The sequence below is a fragment of the Bufo gargarizans genome, chromosome 3 (genome assembly GCF_014858855.1).
Source record: "Bufo gargarizans isolate SCDJY-AF-19 chromosome 3, ASM1485885v1, whole genome shotgun sequence".
NCBI lineage: Eukaryota > Metazoa > Chordata > Amphibia > Anura > Bufonidae > Bufo > Bufo gargarizans.
In genome coordinates, this window is record NC_058082.1 from 283,995,358 (window position 1) to 284,015,657 (window position 20,300).

Here is a 20,300-nt window from a genome sequence, read left to right on the forward strand (position 1 = left end):
GTGTACTGGCCATGGATACTTGTGGTGTCCCATTGTATGCCATGTAGGATGGTTGCTAGTTACTGGTGGTATGTATCTAGGGCCATGTGTCAATGTACACCTGCCTCTGTCTCGTGTGTACTGGCCATGGATACTTGTGGTGTCCCATTGAATGCTGTGTGGGCTGGTTGCCCGATACTGGTGGAGCGTATCTAGGGCCATGTGTCGGTGTAGCAGTGCACACCTGCCTCAGTCTCATGTGTACTGGCCGCGGATACTTGTGGTGTCCCATTGAATGCTGCGTGGGCTGGTTGCCTGATACTGGTGGTATGTATCTAGGGCCATGTGTCGATGTAGCAGTGCACACCTGCCTCAGTCTCGTGTGTACTGGCCATGGATACTTGTGGTGTCCCATTGTATGCTGCGTGGGCTGGTAGCCCGATACTGGTGGAGTGTATCTAGGGCCATGTGTCGGTGTAGCAGTGTACACCTGCCTCTGTCTTGTGTGTACTGGCCGCGGATACTGGTGGTGTCCCATTGTACGCCGTGTAGACTGGTTGCCCGATACTGGTGGTATGTATCTAGGGCCATGTGTCGGTGTAGCAGTGTATACCTGCCTCAGTCTCGTGTGTACTGGCCATGGATACTTGTGGTGTCCCATTGTATGCTGCGTGGGCTGGTAGCCCGATACTGGTGGAGTGTATCTAGGGCCATGTGTCGGTGTAGCAGTGCACACCTGCCTCTGTCTCGTGTGTACTGGCTATGGATACTTGTGGTGTCCCATTGAATGCTGCGTGGGCTGGCAGCCCGATACTGGTGGAGTGTATCTAGGGCCATGTGTCGGTGTAGCAGTGCACACCTGCCTCTGTCTCGTGTGTACTGGCTATGGATACTTGTGGTGTCCCATTGAATGCTGCGTGGGCTGGCAGCCCGATACTGGTGGAGTGTATCTAGGGCCATGTGTCGGTGTAGCAGTGTATACCTGCCTGTCTCGTGTGTACTGGCCATGGATACTTGTGAGTGTCCCATTGTACGCCGTGTAGGATGGTTGCTAGTTACTGGTGGTATGTATCTAGGGCCATGTGTCGGTGTAGCAGTGTACACCTGCCTGTCCCGTGTATACTGGCCATGGATACTTGTGGTGTCCCATTGTATGCCATCTAGGATGGTTGCTAGATACTGGTGGTATGTATCTAGGGCCATGTGTCAATGTACACCTGCCTCTGTCTCGTGTGTACTGGCCACGGATACTTTGTGGTGTGTCTTGCCTCTTTGTTCTGTTCAGCAAGGCAGGGGTTAATTGCCCTTGCTTGCTGTGTGTTCTGCTCCATGTAGAGGTTAATCCATCTTTCTGTTTGTTTGCACCTGCCCAGCTCTATGTCTGTGTATCCGGCAATAGTTCCTGTATGTGCCTCTGTTCCCTCTCCAGTCTGTATGTCTGACCTGTTCCTGCACTGAGCCCCTGAATACAATCATGGCACAGGCAGCAGGCACAACGTTCCTCAGGCACCTGTAAAAGAGCCCCCACATTTGGACAAACCCATTAAAAAGGTTACCTATCCACAGCAGGACAAGTATCGGAACATGGGGCCCACCTGTGGGACTGAGGGGCCAGGTCTCTGAGTGGAGCAGTAGCACACATTCATTTCTATGGAACTGGCGGAGCCATTCAGACTGCAGACCCCTGGATCGTGGTATGGGGAGAGGTGACAGCCTCATTAACTGAAAGGAAGAAATCCACTGAAAATCTGCATATAACATTTCCTGAAACTCCCAAGGGTGCCCTAATGGCGGGGGCCTCTTCCCTGACTGGCGCATACAAGGGCCACTACAGAACGCTGGAGAATATGAGCAGTGCGTCTGCGCCTCCAGCTGCAGCTCCCTCTTCACACAGTGCGGAGGAGGCGGTAGCAAAACGCAACCGCCCACAGAGCTGTAGCACATCACGTGACATGCGAGCCCCCTCCACCGGAGCTCGTGATAGGCCATCAGGTAGGGGGCGTGGCCGCCCTTGTTATTGGTTCCAAACAATAAGCAGGAAGTGGAGCTGGAGCTGCACACAAGGGAGAAGTCTCCAGTGAGGTCGATATGACGTCCTCGGCCCTGCCTGACTGCGTGCGGGAGTGGGAAGAACTGCAGCAGCATTACAGCGAGATCCAGGTGGGTAGCGGTAGGTGGCACGCCTCTAGCCACCCCCGTAAGTGGACCCTGTGCGATTAGACATATGCCCCTCCCTCTCCTTGTGATTGGCGGAGCTGGAGCACTTGACACTTTTCATTTAACAGAGGAAAGTATATGGGCTGAGGCGGTCTCCATGGTAACAGCGGTCCAGACCAGTAAGTGTGTGTACACAGACGTCAGTGACAGTGCCCTGTTACATGCCTTGTGTATGCTTACATACTGCAATCCTAATAATGGTGCATCCTCTACAATGCTACATCTATGTTTGGTTGCCATCTTTCCCCTAAAAAAAAAATCCGGCCACGTTAAGCCACACCCCAAGGAGGTGTGGCTGTGGGCGTGGTTTAACAATCGGTGTATAATGTCATACTGTCATTTTAATGCCCCCATTAGTGCCACTGCCCCCCAGTAAGAATAATGCCTCCATTAGCGCCCCCAGTAAGAATAATGCCTCCGTTAGCGCCCCCAGTAAGAATAATGCCTCCATTAGCGCCCCCACTAAGAATAATGCCCCCATTAGTGCCTCCCAGTAAGAATAATGCCCCCATTAATGCTCCCCAGTAAGAATAATGCCCCCATTAGTGCTCCCAGTTAGATCAGTGCCCCCCCATTAGTGCCCCCAGTAAGAATGCCACCCATTAGTGTGCCCAGTAAGAATAATATCCCCATTAGTGTGCCTCAGTAAGAATAATGCCCCCCATTAGTGCCCCCAGTTAGAATAATGACACCCATTAGTGTGTCTCAGTTAGAATAATGCCCCCATTAGTGTGCCTCAGTTAGAATAATGCCCCCCATTAGTGCTCCCAGTTAGAATAATGCCCCCCATTAGTGCTCCCAGTTAGAATAATGCCCCCCATTAGTGCTCCCAGTTAGAATAATGCCCCCCATTAGTGCTCCCAGTTAGAATAATGCCCCCATTAGTGCCCCCAGTAAGAATAATGTCCCCATTAGTGTGCCCCAGTAAGAATAATGCCCCCATTAGTGCCCCCGGTTAGAATAATGCCCCCAGTTAGAATAATGCCCCCCCATTAGTGCCCCCAGTTAGAATAATGCCCCCATTAGTGCCCCCCACTCACCTCCTCCATTTGCTTGAGCAGCTATGAACGCTCAGAACCTGCGCTCCAGCATGATGACGTCTCGCAGGTCCTTTCCTCCAGTCAGCAGCGCCAGCAGATGGAGGAGGTGAGTGCTTTTTTTATTTTTATTAACACAAGTTGGTGGGGGAGGTAAAGGCTGCACTAATGAGCGCTCCGCAATGGAAGCAACAGTTCTTGTAGGAAAATAATGTAAGTATAATGCCCCTATTAGTGCCCCCCCCCAGTAAGAATAATGCCTCCCATTAGTGCCCCCAGTTAAAATAATGCCCCCATTAATGCTCCCCAGGAAGAATAATGCCCCCATTAGTGTCCCCCAGGAAGAAAAATGCCACCCATTAGTGCCCCCCAGTAAGAATAATGCCTCCCATTAGTGCCCCCAGTTAAAATAATGCCCCATTAGTGCCCCAAGTTAGATCAATGCCCCATTAGTGCCCCCCCAGTAAGAATAATATCTCCTATTAGTGTTCCCAGTTAGAATAATGAACCCCATTAGTGTCCTATTCTGCTTCTGAAACAAACAAAAAAAAAAAAAGCACTCACCTCCTCCATTTGCTTGAGCAGCTATGAACGCTCAGAACCTGCGCTCCAGCATGATGACGTCTCGCAGGTCCTGTACTCCAGTCAGCAGCGCCAGCAAATGGAGGAGGGGAACACAAGTTGGTGGGGAGGTAAAGGCTGCACTAATGAGCGCTCCGCAATGGAAGCAGCAGTCCTTGTAGGAAAATACTGTAAGTATAATGCCCCTATTAGTGCCCCCCCCCAGTAAGAATAATGCCCCCCATTAGTGCCCCCCCAGTAAGAATAATGCCCCGATTAGTGCCCCCCAGTAAGAATAATGCCCCTATAAGTTGACGGATCCAGTAAAGTAAAATGGCTTCAGCTACAGAAGTCATGATGTAGATATGGATCTAGCTTACATGTACTACAGCCGCACGTGGCGCATACGCTGTGGATTTGCGGTATTTACAAAAACAGCGGATCAGTTGTGGACAAAAAATATGCTTGTGTGCATGAGCCCTTAGGTTGAGATTTTGCCGCTGCAGAATATCGGAAGAGGTGCTGCGGATTTTCAGTCAGATTTTCTGCAGCAGACCTGCCATGTGTTGCCGCACACACAAATACTGGCATAGCACTGAGCAGTTCGTCAGCACAAAGATTTACTAATGTATCTGTGGCAAAAATCTAGTCTAAAATAGTGCAATTTGGCGCATTTAGAGTCAGGGCTTAGTGGAAATTGGTGGTGCTTCATGGGAGAGGTGGGGGCCCATTTTTGGGGTCATTTATCAAACTGATGTAAAGTAGAACTGGCTTAGTTGCCGATAGCAACCAATCCGATTCCACCTTTCAAAATGGACTGCTCTTTTTGGAAAATGAAAGATGGGATCTGATTGGTTGCTATGGGCAACTAAGCCAGTTCTACTTTACACCAGTTTGATAAATTAGCCCATTTGTGCCTAAATTAAACGGATGCCTCAGACTGATGCCATAAAGTGACATCCGTTCACCATAGAGTTCCATTGTAAAAAAAAAAAAAATTACCATATATATACGTTTTTATATCATTGTAAAAAAAAAAAAAAAAACGTTTTCTTTTTTTTATTGGACTCTGCAGGATACAAGAACGTGGAGTGCTGCGTTTTTGTATCTTTTTTTTTTTTTCTAACGTATACGTCAAATGGAGGCATAAAACATGATGTGAACCCACCCTAACCAGATGAACCAGGTAAATGGTGTGTTCATTTCGCAGATAGTGAAAGTCTTGCGTGTAAGCAAATAAAATATTTTTCAGGGTGCCGCCATACGACATCTTTTTTTGGGTTGTTTTACAGGCACAGTGGCTCATTCATGTGGATGGCTTTACCTCTTACAGCAGCACATCCCATTCGCAGTAGCCGTGCCGCCCTTACGTACAAGACAATGCCTGCTCCTCTAGCGTTTTTTTTCTCGCATGAAAGACATAAGTGACATGTTGCTTCAGTCCTGGGCTTTAGACCTCTTGTACACAATTGTTGTGCATCCGTTCCGTGCATTGGGGACCGCAATTTTCGGTCCCCAATGCACAGGCAACGTCTGTGCGGCGGCCGGGACAAATGAAGACCCATTCAACTTGAAAGGGTCCGTGATCCACCCGCACCGCAAAAAAATGGAACAAGTTCTATTTTTTTTGCGGTGCGGAGGCACAGACAGAAATACCACGGAAGCACTCTGTAGTGCTTCCGCGGGGTTCCGATCCGTGCTTCCGTTCCACATCTTCGTGATTGCGGACCCATTCAAGTGAATGGGTCCGTATCCGTGATGTGGAGTGCACACGGGCACTCGTGTGCAAGATGCCTTACACTGTCATATTTTCATTTTATTTACCTTTGGGAACCTTTGCCCTCATTGAGGCAGCATTATCTTTGGGCTTTGTGAGCCTTATCACACCAGACAGACTAGGAGGGCGGTGAAAGGTGAGTAAATGGTGGAGGTTACCTTCTGACCGTCCCCAGCACATGGAGATGACTTTGTCAGAAGTGCCCTTTGGTCCCATTACTATCCAGTTATGTGCAAGACCTCCTACAATATCTTTACAAAGGGTAGTGAGGCCAGAGGTTTGAGGCTGGCACGGAGCCCCTAGCAATGCTGGGAACTGGAGGCTCGTCTTACACTTTGCCTTTATTTAGCACACTGGCGTATTTGGAGGATAATCTCCATATGTGTCACTTTACAAGCAGTTTTTCTGTTCCCAGTGAGAACACAGTTATTTGACCATTAAAGTAATGTAGCCATAATGTAAGGTCTCCGTTAGCACATACTGCAAGCCATTTTAATTTCTAGAGCACAAATTATGAGGTTTCCCAAGAAAGATCTAACTTATCGGATATGTCAAAAGTCAGAAGAGGTCCGTTGGGCCCTGACTGTTGCGACCTCTACTTATTCTAGGAATGTTAAAGGGGCTATCCTGGTAATGATATTGATGACCTATCCTCAGGCTAGATCATCAGTATCATGTCTGCGAGGGGGCGACATCCGGGACCCCTACAGATCAGCTGTTAGAAGAGGCCTTATGTGCCCCAGCCTCTTCAAGTCAATGGGGTTGAGCTGCAATACCAAGTAATGCCACTATACAATGTACGGCGCTGTCCTTGGGAAAACAGCCGGGAGCCTGCATCACTCGCCATAGCTTCGGTGAGTGCAATGGCTTCCTGAAACAGCTGATCGGCGTGAATGCCGAGAACTGGACCCCCGCTGATGTGATAATGATGACCCAAGTCTAAAAATAAGTCATCATTTTCTTTTCCAGGATGACCCCTTTTAGGGCTCATGCACATGAATGTATTATTATTATTATTTTTTCTGTGTGCATTCCGTGTCCGCGTGGCTGTTATGCAAAAAAAATAAAAGTGCCCTATTATTGTCCGCATTACAGACAAAGATAGGACTTTTCTATTTGGAACAAGCTCTTCCGTTCCACAAAATGCAGAATGCAAACAGGCAGTATCTGTGTTTTGCGGATCCACAGTTTGTGCATGAACCCTTAGCCTTAGGCCTCGTTCACATTTCCATTTTTCACTGACCTGCTGTCCACATTTTCCACGGACAGCATACGTACCCAATTATTTTAATGTTTGTTCGCACATCAGTATTTTTTTGCTGACCTGCATCATGTTGGTCCCTACTGTGGACCAAGAATGCCCATTGAAGTCTATAGGTCCGTGAAAATCACAGACACAACACGGATGACATCTGTCTTGTATCTGTTTTTCACTGACCACTGATAGGAGGAGATTCTCTGGAGATTAATTTTCAGCAGAGCAGCATCCATGGAATATATATGACACACAAAGGGTAAAAAAACGGACACACCGACCAAACGTGGATGCTTCAGGACTTCTTCATGGATGTAACAAAGACTGATTTTCTTTCACGGATGTGAAACGGATACGGAAATGTGAACAAAGCCTTATGTACTCGTCAGTGTTTGATCAGTGAGTCCAGTGTTTATTTAATTCAGAGCTATAGCCACTCCCCTGCCCACCTGCTGCTGATTCATATGGAAAATAACTGTCATTCAGCAGCAGGTGGGCGGGGAGAGTCAGGAGCTCATAAATATTCATGACTCATTATCAGCTGGAGCTTTTCAATACAAGATCTTGGCAGATTGACCTGGTCAATTAAAAAAAGTGACCCAGCATTTTGCTAAGAGTCACTTAGTCACTTATTTATGTTGCCCTTAGTTAGGACACCATAAAACTGGTCACAGGTTCCCTTTAAGGTGTTTTGTCTCTGAGAACCAGGAGGCATGATCCTCGTTTTTGTCTTTGGCAGAGTGTTTATGGCATAATCGTAGACCGGAGTCCTCTGGTAAGTCGCTAATTTTTGGGGCATATGGGTTTCACTCGCAATTTGGCACATTCTCTTGTTTGAATACTTCCATTATCTATGAGGAGGAATGTTTTTCGTCATCATTGTCTTCTATATAGCGGAAAATTGAAAATAACTTGATGAATATGGGCAACAAGTATAAACTTGTGGCTGACAGGAAACGTATGAATGGTCCGGACCTCAGTGTGGCTGTCCACAAGAATTATTAAGTTGAATGTTCCTTCTTGGAAGTTGGGTCCAGGGTTTATTGGTCCATTTAAGATTACTGCCATTATTAATCCTGTAGCTTTTCATCTTGAACTTCCGCAGGTACTGAAAATTCATATTGTGTTTCACAAATCTTTGTTGAAAAGATATGTTGAACCTTTGCAGTTGTCCTCCTTGCCACACGCTTCTGTCATGGTGGATGGTAGTTTGGAATTCCAGTTCGCCAAGATTATTGACTCTTGAGTTCTCCGTAGATTTCTTCAGTATCTTGTTCACTGGAAGAGTTATACACCAGAGGGGAGGATGTGGGTACCAGCATCTGACGTTAATGCCAGTCGTTTGGTGAAAGCCTTTCACAGGTCTCATGCGGATAAGGTTGGTCCTGTGTGTCTGGAGGTTACCCGTAGAAGGGGGAGTACTGTCACAGAAGTTCCCACAGGTGGTAGGAGATCGGCGAGACTGGCAACACGTGGTTTGATCTGACATGTTTTCCGTTTGGATCAAATGAGGCCTGTGTTGTTTCTGGTGCTTGCCACACCTTCTTTCCCCAGGTGTGGCTATTATGGTCATTTAACCTTCTCTATTTATTGTTGTTTCTCCCACTATGGAGTTGTGGATAGCTGCTGTGTGGATCTCGGCCGAGTTCCTGGTGCTGCCATAGCCACTTGAAGTTAAGTGGTTATTCTGTGTGTTGCATTTCCCTGTCATTTGTATTAAGGCCTGAGGGAGACTACTGTTCCTCTTCCTTCTGTTTGAGTGAACAGGTTGTCTCAGTGCTGACATTAGTACCAGAGTTAGGACACTAGGTATTCCGGTGTATGAACTCGCCTACCTCTGGGGTCTGTTCATACTGATAGTTAGTCAGGACTTTGGTTAGGGTTTTACTAGGTGTCCATCTCCTTTCCCTAGTTTCCAGGCCTTATTCCTTCACCCCTTTCCCTCCTATGTTCGGTGTGGTGTTTACCTCCCACACCCGAACGTGACAATCTCCTGCAGCATAGCCACCATCACCGTCTGTTTGTGGAGATGGTATGTTATCCATCCCCATCCATTATTTTTTTTTTTTTTTTTTCAGGTTCATTTAGACCCCGACCATTGTGGGAACAAAATGTTAAGGCAGTCATGGTGCAGGAGAGTCGACGCACAGAATCCGGATGCTGAGAAGCCTACAGGACTGAAGGATAGGGAGGGGAGGGTAAAACAAGAGTGGTGGGGAGGGAAATACACACAAGACAAATACATGAAGAACATAGTAAACAAATAACGCCATAGTACAAAAAAAAGGGACCAACGTCTCCGACGATTACCAGAGTCGGCAACCCTAGGAGGGGATAGAGGAGGTCGATGACGGGAGTAGCTTCCCGCTGCACCCCAGACCTAAGGATCCATGTTAATGTGATAGGCAACAAAGGAAGAACTGAAAATATATAAACCAGATAGGAGAAACAGTAAGAGGTAATACCTGTACACAGTAGGATGACTAGCACAAGGACCAAGCAGAGCGACGTTGAACGGTTAAAACGCTGCTAGTAGCTGGCACAGTTCAGAGCAGGAGTCAGAGAGCCGATGTTCTTTGCTTCCTTGAGAGTCTCTGCGGCTTTGGACCCACTGTCTGCCATTGTTCCTGTTGAGGCAAAGACGGCAGCTTGAGAGGAATAGGTCAGTCTGGTAGATGTATCTGTGGGAGTTCAAGGGTCTCCAGAAACATATTCAAGTCTCCCGGAGATTTAAATACAGCAGATTTCCCATCCTTTTTGGCCAATAGCTGAGAGGGGAATCCCCATTGGTATAAAATTTGGTTGCCCCGAGGACCAGAAGCAAAGGCTTGAGAGCCTTCTGAAGCAATAAAGTCCGTCTAACCAAATCTGAGAGTATGAGAGGAGCCCCCCAGGTAAGATAGGCGATCCGAGCTCCTCACTTTAGCAAGTATGGCTTCCTTTTCCTTGAAGAAATGGATCCTACAGATAACATCCCTTGGGAGAACTGGGTCTGTAGGCTTTGGGCCTAGGGCCTGATGGATGCGATCAATTTGCAACTTTTTGTCGGGAGGGTACTGAAGTAGGGCACCAAAAAAGGTCTGGGCCCACGGCTCAAGCTGGGAGGTCCCTACCCCTCACTAAGGCTCGGATGCGGAGATTGTTACGCCTATTTCTGTTTTCAATATCGTCCAAGTGATTTTGCAGTTCACTTAACTGTGTAGAGTGAGCGTGTAACATCCGTGCGTGAGCATCTAGGGTGTTATGAACCCTTTTCTGGGTCTCTTCCAACTACGACACCCTCCCCCCAATATGGTGGATGTCCTTCTGTAGGGTCTCAAAGTCCTTTTTGTGAGAGGACTCCAGGCGCTGGAACGATGCGTCCATTTTCTGTCTGGTGGGGATAGCTTTAATGTGGGCCTTCCAGTCCCAATCATCCTCCGTCGCTCTGTTTTTCCCTTGTTTACCTCTGAATGAGGAGCGATAAGCCTGGTGAGGAGGAGGCCCAAGATGGCAACTGAGCTGTTCCATGCTGGACCCGCAACCATTCAGGTGATGGTTGGGCACTCACCCCTGACCGTGCCGGGGCCGGTCTCTAGCTCTCCGCATCAGCGATGGATCCACCGAGGAGCTGACCTGCAGGTATGTGATGAACCGGGCTACCTTGTGAGGCCAGCGTTTGGTTATCTGCACGGGAACGTGCGGAGAAGCCTGGGTCGGCGCCATCTTGGAAACTGTATCCAAGGCCGGCAGGGGAGGAGAAAAACTTAAAGATTGTCTAAGTCTCTTGCTCCAGGACTCCAGGGGCAGCGGGAGCTCCAGGAAACCGCTGCTTACTCCGCCATCAGCTAGCCACGTACCCAATTTATTTCAATGTGTTTGTTCACACATCAGTATTTTTTTACTGACCTGCATTACTTTGTTCCGTTGTCTTGTTTGCAACCCCTAGTCAAGATCGCTCTCTTAGATGAGACCCGACAGTCACTCAGTCTGTTTCCTACATGTACATACTGTATGTCATGTTTCTATAATAATGTTGAGGGGCGCTGACGATAAAATCTTATAGTCCTCCTCTTGGGTGGGCCTTTACTGAGTCCGGCCCCAAAGCAGTCGCTTCCCCTATAGCTACACCCCTGAGTTGTGCATAATTTTGCACAATTTAATGCCCTGACATTGTGTACCCTATGAGCACCTGTTTATCTTTTGAAGGGAAAAGCCTAGGCTTGCATAGGTAGAGTAAATGAGCATCTTAATTTTTCCTAATGCCATGTGAGATAACAGCCAATAGAGTATGCCTAGCTATTTCCCTATGTCTCATAATATTTGTAGTTGTATTGCGTGGATCTGTGGAAATTCCAGCGTTTTTATCCCAAATGACCATCACATCAAGATGTAAATACTGTATATTACTTGTATCGTTCCCTTCTTTTACATTAGATTTTAAAAATCTCATGCTTCTGAATGACAAAAATGCCCAAATCAGACCACAAGACACTTGGAAAGCTGCCTCCTAATAGGTATATTATGCAACACCCAAACCAAAAGATGATCCAAGAGACTTAGAAACACCCTAGGACCCTATTGGTGAACCTTTTAGAGACCGAGTGCCCAAAAAGCAACCCATATATTTATCGCAAAGTACCCACACGGCAATTTACCCTGAATACTACAGTCCAATATAGTATATCTTCCATGTACTTTATCACTTAGCTATAATATCCTGCCTACATTCAGTGCACTGCCTGTGCCGTTCATAGTGCGCCCTGCGCTGATGATGGCAGAAAACATCTAAGGCATATTGGTACACCATAGACTTTTTCAAGGGTGCGGGTGCCCACAGAGAGGGCTCCGAGTGCCGCCTCTGGCACCCGTGCCATGGGTTCGCCACCACTGCCCTAGGAGCAGATGGCAACTTAGAGACTTTTATTTGCAGGGTTTTTATGAAGACTACAAGTTAGTCTACAACTTCAACTCGGTGACTCTGACCTTTTAGATATTGCATAATTTCCTCCAGTCTGTCAGGCTGTCAACTCATGTAAATGCTGAAATAATGTGCACATCTTCTACCCATTTGGGTTACACCTTCAATCAATTATTCAGAATTTAGTGTTGTGATTTATTGCACAATAATTGCTTTTATTACACATATTAGTCATTAGACATTGTGAAATCTAGCAAACTAGGTAATGAAAATATAGCAATATACATTTTGTTTGGTTGATAAATTGCAGCACCACCAGCCTTTCTGTGGGCTGCATTCACACATTACGGTCATATTTTTTTAGTCATTTTGCCATGATTTTGTAGAGAAAGAAAAACACAATTTGACTGCAATATGTGAAGGCACTCTTATTGTTAATTAAGTGTACCCGTCTTTTAAATTATTGTATTGGCTCTGGGCTAGAGGCTGACATCAGACCCATGACTGCTGCATTACTTTGGAGTCACACAACACACCGTTCCATAGGAATGCATTGTGTAGCATTTCACATGTCACTCAACGTATCTGCACATATACAGCGCTGTGACAAAGTATTTGCTCCCCCTTCATTTTATCTGTTTTTGCATATTTGTCACACTTGAATGTTTCAGATCATCAAACTACCTTTAATATGGGATCAAGTTAACCCAAGTAAACACAAAATGCTGTTTTATAATGATGATTTCATTTATTGAAGGAAAATGACATTCAGCCCTACCTGGCGCTATGTGAAAAAGTAATTACCCCCATAGCTATAAAGTCCAATATCACTTAAGATTATGCAGGACTTCCAACTACCGCGACCCCCACCAATCAGCTGTTTTGAAGGTGTTTAAGGGGAGACGGTATTCAGGTAAACATTCAGGTAAAACCCTGGCTGGTCCCATATCGATGACCTATCCCGAGGATAGGTAACCAGTATTAGACCACTACACAACCCCTTTAAATTGAACCTTTGTGCAATGTAAAGCAGGCTAGAAAAAGCAGCACATGTTACCAAGTTCTTAAGAGATTGAGATACAGATGCAATAGAAAGTCCCTAAGACCCACCATTCTGGAAAGGATTACAAATCTGTTGCTAAGACTTTGGGAATCCTGCAAACCACAGTGAGAGCCATTATCTACAAAGTGGTGATTCTGCCCAGAAAGTGGCTGGCTTGCCAAAATGTCACCAAGAACACAAAGATGACTAATGTAGGAGGTCATAAAAGAACCTTATGAATCCAGACACGCAAACAAACAACTGTAGGTCTCATTTGCCTCAGTTAAAGTCAGTTTATGATTGCACAGTATGAAGGACACTGGGCAGGGCAAAAATGGCATCCAGTTGAGAGTTGCAAGGTACACACCACTAATGATGAAAAAGAACACAAAGGCTCATCTCACATTTGACAAACACATGTAGGTGGCTCCTAAAACTTTTGGAATAATAATCTGTGAATGGTTTCATGTAGCATACAGCCAATACTGCATTCCAGCATAAAGACCTCTTCACTTCTGCGGGACCTGGACAACTTGCCATAATTGATGGAACCATGAATTCCGTTCTCTATCAGAAAATCTTGAAGTAAAATGTCCACCCATCGGTTCATGACCCCAAGCTCAAGTTGAGTTATATGGCAAGACAATGATCTGAAATCCACCTCTGAATGGCTCAAAAGACACAAAGCCAAGGATTTGGAGCGGCCAAGTCAAAATCCTGACTTGAATCCCATTGAGGTGCTGTGGAAAGACCTCAAAATGGCAGTTCATGCTCGCAAACCCTCCAGTAAATGAAGTAAAACAATTCTGGAAAGAATAGAGCTCCAAAATTCCTCCAAAAGACTTATTGCAAGTGTTTGATAGCAGTTGCTGTTGCCAGGGGTGGCACAATACTTTATTAGGTTTAAGGGGCAATTACTTTTTCATGTCAGTGATCTAGATTTTGAATTAATTTTTATCTTTAATAAATGTAATTAGTATTTGGTAATTGGTATTGTGTTGTCTAGATCTTACATTAAAATGCGATGGATGATTTGAAACATTCAAATGTGACAAATAGGCAAAAATATAAGAAATCTGGTGGGTGGGAAATACCCCTTCACAGCACTGTAAATTATAATTTGTAGCTGACAGTCAGCGTCTACAGACCAGTAGAAGTAAATGATGACTTGCACAATCGCAGTCATATCACATGTCTTGAGTCACTATGCTGACAAAATATTCTGCTGTTTGGTTAATAGCAGCTATAAAAGCATACAGTCATGAGTCTGCTGTATACAATTAAAGGGGTTATCCCATAACTAATGTAAAAAATGAAAACCAGACATCATATAGTACATGACAGCCTATTTCTAATATAGCTAGAACCAGCCCTGAACCTCACATGGATCCAGGGATCTCCCCATTCATTGCTCTGCTAGATTTATATCAAACTGACATCTCAAGGGGAGGGTCTTTTCTGCTGCAGCTCAGGGGGCGTGTCCATGCTCTCCCTATCACAGCTCAGGGGGCGTGTCTTAGCTCTCCCTATCACTGCTCAGGGGGCAGTTGAAGGATGAAACTGAGCACGTGTGGCCTTCTCAGTGAGCAGGTCAAAGGAATAAGTAAAAAGCAAATAGCGTGTGGCGCTATACAGATACATTTTATTGAATTACTCAGTTGCTATACAAAATTCCATGTAATTACCAAAGTATTAAGATCCAGGTGCTGGTTTAAAAACTGTAGAATATTCTTCGTGAGACAACCCCTTTGAGGAAGGGCTCCTAGCTCCCCTCTCAATAGTGAGGTGTTTTAGGGCTTAGAAGTTATATAAAAAATAAATTAAAAAAAACACACTTAGACTGTGCATCTTTTGGGGGCAATTTTTTTATTTATTTATTGCATTGTACTTATTTTAGGTTAAAAATCATTTTTTTCATTTGGTCTTTACACAAAAAAGGATTCCATATTTTTAATAAAGTGGAGATGCTCTAGTAGCACCCTTTGGAGTTTCTATCTTCAAGCAGACAGACTCCTTATCTCTGCTCTCTGCCCTTATAAACACTCCTCATTGCTCAGTTCTTATCTTACTGATAAGAATGTGGCTTAAGTAAGTGTTTATGACCTTTTAGTAGTTTAGAGATAAGGGTTTTTGGGCAAAATTGAAAGTGCCTTCCACACAGTTAGAAAAAACAGTTAACCCTTTGTGACAGAATGGCTCAATATTTTTTAATAAAAGCCAATTGAAAATATAATTTTTTGCCAAAAAAGAGTAAAATGCAATCATAAACAAAAGGTGTACGTAGCCTTTAAGCCATCTTTGGTTCCTAAGTCTAAACATTTAGGAGCAAAATTATATATTTTTGGGTTGTCAAATTAAAAATCTGCATTATTACATGTTAAATAAAGACCTTTCACCAGACCCCAAAATTTAGACTCCAGTGTTGAAAGCCCAGGACAGATGTTAGAATCCTCGAGCCCAGGACAGATGCCAGAATCCTCGAGCCCCTGGCCAAACAGTAAAGAAGCAGGAGGGGGAGGGAGTACCCCACATCGCCCTTTCTTTTCACCTACATTTGACCCTGCAGAGAAATAAAGGACAAAATATCCAGCTGCACCAGAAAGTAAAATCTCCTTCTTTATTGAATAATAAAATAGTCAACAACCCTGGCAGTAAATACAAAAAAATAATGACTCGTTGTGATTGCATATGCGATCTTAATCATACCGTACAGCCAAATCCAATGTGAACAGGACAAAAATAGCGAGGAAAATTAGTGCAAATTGTAGCTCAGTAAATTAACCACGATTGGAAAAGATATTTGCCTGAGTTGCTCTTAAAAATTGCCACCATGCCTGGACTATCAGTATGGGACTGCAGGACGCGTCGCTATAGCACAGTAATAATATTGAAGATCCATTGAAGAGCAATTTGGGCAAATATCTTTCCCAAGCACTGTGAGGCCTCATGCACACGACCGTTGTGTGCATCCGTGTCCGTTGTTCCGTTTTCCGTGATTTTCTGCTGACCCATTGACTTTCAATGGGTCCGTTGAAAACTCGGAAAATGCACCGTTTGTTGTCCGTGATCCGTGTTTCCTGTCCTATTTTTATTTTTTGGGACGGACAACGGTTCGCGGACCCATTCAAGTCAATGGGTCCGTGAAAAAACGAGGAGGCACACAAGATTGTCATCCGCATCCGTGTCTGTTTTTTTTTTTTTTTTCCTATCATTTTCAAGGCAAACTTGACTTAGATTTTTTTTTCACTTTTCTGGTCTGGTGATCCTCCAAAACTCAAGGAAGACACACAGAAGAAAAAACTAACACGAAACAACGGTACCCAGTTTTGCGGACCGTGAAAAATACTGTCGTGTACATGAGGCCTTAATTTACTGAGCTAGGATTTACACTCCTGTTCCTGGCTATTTTTGTCCTGTTCACATTGGATTTGGCTGTAAGGTATGATTAGGATCGCATATGCAATCGAAATGCTTCAATATTTTTTTTTTGTACTCACTACTGTGATTGACGTATTTTTTTTTTTTTTTTTTTTTTTTTTTATTATTATTCAGTCCAGCACTGATGGCTCTGTAAAAAGTATATAGCAAGTTGTCACTGTGACTGTGGCAAATCAAATTTTTTGCAACCTTTTAAATGCCAAGTCCAGCATGTACCTGTCAATCACTGCTGGGAGGGGCTGGGCCACAAGGCCCACTCACACAATGCAGCACAGTTTTTGTTCACCAGGGTATGCTGCGCTTTTTCCAATGATTTAATAGGGAAAAACATTGCAGTAAAAACTGCATATGAAAATTGCACTTGGCACTTTTTTTTTTTTTTTTTTTTAGAAACCAGACAGTTGTGGCAAAAATGAAAACTTTTTTGAAGTGTAAGTGAAATGTTTCACTGCCACGTCACTACTATAGTGAATGACTGACTCTAATACATGCATGACCCACCCAGCACAAGCAAAATAGGTGAGCAAGTCTTCACGCCTCCCTATACACGTATTATCACTAGATACTGGCCTGTAAGGCACTTTTCTTTTCTAGTACCTCTCTTGCCTTTTATGCTACTACATGTACACTTTTAATCATTTTAGTATTTTATTTTTTATGTTATTAATTGAGATATTTTTAAAAAAAGTATAAGATTTGGCTGACTGTTGAGCTATGTCTCCTCCTTATTCATCAACTGTCTGCATCAAATTACTTAAATATCTTGAATTCCCAACAAAGTTGACGCCACCTTGGATTCTAGCAGCAAAGTTAGTTGTCTGTATGTGCTTTATCTATCAGGAAACCCATCGCTCCTACAAGCAGCAGTTGGAGGAATTAACAAAGCTGCAGACACGGTGCTCCAGCTCTATTAGCCGGCAGAAGAAAAAGTTTAAAGACCTGTCACTGGACTTGAAGAAGTATGTAATGTCCGGCACTTATGGAAATTAAGCAGCAGATGCTAGTATATATTCACTGCAGAGTGTAATCACTAAGCTCCACTCGGAGGTATCCCCTCTGTACACAGCCCGAACACTTGTCTTAGTATCAGCACTAAATAAATATATATAACGCAAGGCTAAAAGTGTAGGACACTCCTGTCCATTGTCCTATCGGGGCATATGGACTTCATATATGGAGCGCCTCAATCAAACATTCATTATGCCATACACAAACCACAATCCACGGTTTCCCTAGCTGTATCTGCTGATCCCCTGGGGTTACCAGACCTGCAATGGGCAGGTCCTCCTTTAGGAATGCATTGTGTTCTTACAGAGATGTACACAGAAGTCATTTAGACCCATAGTAAAATTCTCAAGGATTTTTTTATCTTATTTTTATCGATGGCCTATCCACAGAATATCTGATGAGCCAGTCTCCGATTCCATGCACCTCCACTAATCAGCGATTATGCAGTGGACGGAGCTGGTTTCTGCAATGCTGATCCCATTCACTTCAGTGGGAGCAACGCTGCAGTAACCAGCTCTACTGCTGATCGGCGGGGGGTGTTGGACCTCTGGGAATCGAATATTGTTGACACATCCTGAGAATAGGCCTTCAATATAAAAAAAAAATCCTGGAAAACCCTTTACAAGGGGGTCTAAGTCTTAACTGAAACCACTGAGGGGCAGCAAGGTTTCTCCGAGCAGTTGTGCCTTCTGGTTTCCTCAGCTCTGCTTGGTTTCTCCAGCATGAGAAAGTAGTTGAAAAGCTCTTCTGCACTTTCATGGTTTCAGCAAAGGTGTAGGTCCCTTTTAATGTTCACACCTAATTTTATAACATCTTTATAACGGGAGCTCTGTGAATACCGATGTGCAGTACAAGCAGTCTGCCAGCAGTGTTCCAATGGCTTTCCCCTATGCAACATGCGGCAGAATATCAGTTGAATCTTGGACCTTTTTCCAACAGTAGTTGTTCCAACTATACCTGACTTCATAAATATGGTGCCCAGTCTGAGCACTATATTTTTCAATTTAGTAATACTAATCAACTGGTAAAAATACACTGTCAAATTTCCTCCATACAGGTCTCCATCCCTTACATAATAAAACTGCCTGCAGCCACCACTAGGTAGAAATGTATACAGAAACCAGTGTTTTTCAGCATTGAGTGCTCTTGATTTGGCTTTGCATTTGCCAAGCAGCTACACTCCAGCCTCATATCAATATGGTTAACCTCGCATGTATTCTGTATAATCCTGATGTCTTCTTTTGTGGCAGAAGGGCCTTTCAACCCCCTCAAGGCTGAGGTATATCTGCTAGCTCTGCACCCTTACAACGGTATGAAGTTTCATTGTTCTGCTTAGTTGTAGAAGAATAATGAAAATATTGGGCACATAACTGAACCGAACAGACCCCATTGGCTATAATGGTGTTTGTTTGGGCCCCTGCTCTTGTAGTGGAAATTTTTATTTTTTTTTGCTTGCTGGGGTATGCGATGGAGGCACATATAGTTAGGCTACATGCACACAACATCACTCGTCCGTTTTAAGACCAATGGTAGTCTATGGGGTTATTCACAGGCCAGTTTTTTTGTCAGTGAAAAATGGACGTAAAAAAATAGAACATGCTCTATCTTGTCCGTTTTTCACTGACAGGCTTCCCCCATACAATTGAATGGGTCTATTTTTAATGTCCGTTTCTCAGAAAGGCATCAGTGAAGAAAATATCAGTTTTTAACTGACTTTTGTTTTCACTGTCGTGTGCATGTAGCTTTAGAGAAGGAGGCTGTTTTTTCCTGTGTTAACTGAAAGCTGTTTATCACATATGTGGGGCACTTTTTTATTTATTTTTATATTTGTCCAGGATAAAGTGCACACAAGATAATGAAGAACAAATTAAGGAAATCAAAGAAACTATTAAGCTGCGAGAGAAGGCGTTTTTTGAAATGGAATCTTTCCTCCCAAAGAAAAATGGGTAAGACTGATGTGAAAAAAATAGTGATATTCTCAGTTTTGTTGGCACTCCAACTTGGGAGCAGTGTAAAATGTATTTCTCTGTACAGTTATGCCTAAAAGTACCTACTACTGACATGACATGTATGCCTTGTGGTACACGCACCACAGGTTAGGAACCTAGGCCCTAGGTAGGGGGCTTGGCCAGCACATTGATGGCGACAGCCGCATAATTCATCTGCTCCGCTCGTATCCATCCTAAGCGGCTCACAAAGACCACTTGAGGGAAATTCTCTCACTCCAAGTGACTTCACCTGAGATGGGTAAACTTAGAAAGAGGTAGGCCCCGAAGAAACGTACTCAGTTTTTTGCGAAAACATCCCCGTCCAGCCCAGGTACCTCGGGTTCTCCCGCCTCGGCGCCTCAGACAACTACTTTCCCGGCCTCACCTTTGGGGACCCCAGGAAATCCACTGGATCATCTGCCTGCAGGCACAGCAGCTCTACAGCTCACTGAAGGTACCATGCACGCCTTGTTGGATACACTCAGGTCCTCACTTAAAGCGGACCTCTCCAGCATGTTGAAGGACATTAGGCGCGAAATCCAGGGCTTGGGAGAGCGAACCTCCCATAACACGCTAATAGATCAAAAAAAAGATTCAAGACCTTGAGAACAGCCATAGGCGCAATAATGTGAGGCTGAGGGGAATACTGGAATCGGTTGAGCCAGGGGCACTTGAATCCTTTTACCATGGTGATGGATCATGTGATGACTGGAGTGATGTCACCACAAGTCCTTTTCCTGTACACAGCACAGAAGAGAAACCGGGCTGCGCGAGCAAGTGGATTAAATCGCATCCGCACTTGCTTGCGATTTTCACACAGCCCCATTCACTTCTTCTATGGGGCCTGCGTTGCGTGGAAAGCGCACAATATAGAGCTGCGATTTTAACGCAACGCACAAGTGATGCGTGGAAATCACTGCTTAGGTGCACAGTCCCATATAAATGAATGGGTCCGGATTCAGTGCGGGTGCAATGCGTTCACTTCACGCATTGCACGCGCGCGGAAATCTCACCCGTGTGAAAGGGGCCTAAGATTCTCCGTGATCAAAAAATTTGCTGCCTTTGGGGATTCCCTGTTAAGCTGTTGATCACTGCGAA

The 20,300-nt window shown here is 44.7% G+C and overlaps 1 protein-coding gene across 1 annotated transcript in view; it reads left to right on the forward strand.

Moving 5' to 3' along the window:
- Positions 1 to 1,983: 1,983 nt before the first annotated feature.
- The window catches only part of TMEM120A (transmembrane protein 120A), a 52,205-nt gene continuing 33,888 nt past the window's right edge, over positions 1,984 to 20,300 (forward strand). The window contains exons 1-3 of the mRNA XM_044287289.1: positions 1,984 to 2,139; positions 17,047 to 17,165; positions 19,050 to 19,160. Coding sequence (XP_044143224.1) covers positions 2,068 to 2,139; positions 17,047 to 17,165; positions 19,050 to 19,160 — 302 coding nt within the window. The 5' untranslated portion in view covers positions 1,984 to 2,067. The remainder of the gene's footprint in view (positions 2,140 to 17,046; positions 17,166 to 19,049; positions 19,161 to 20,300) is intronic.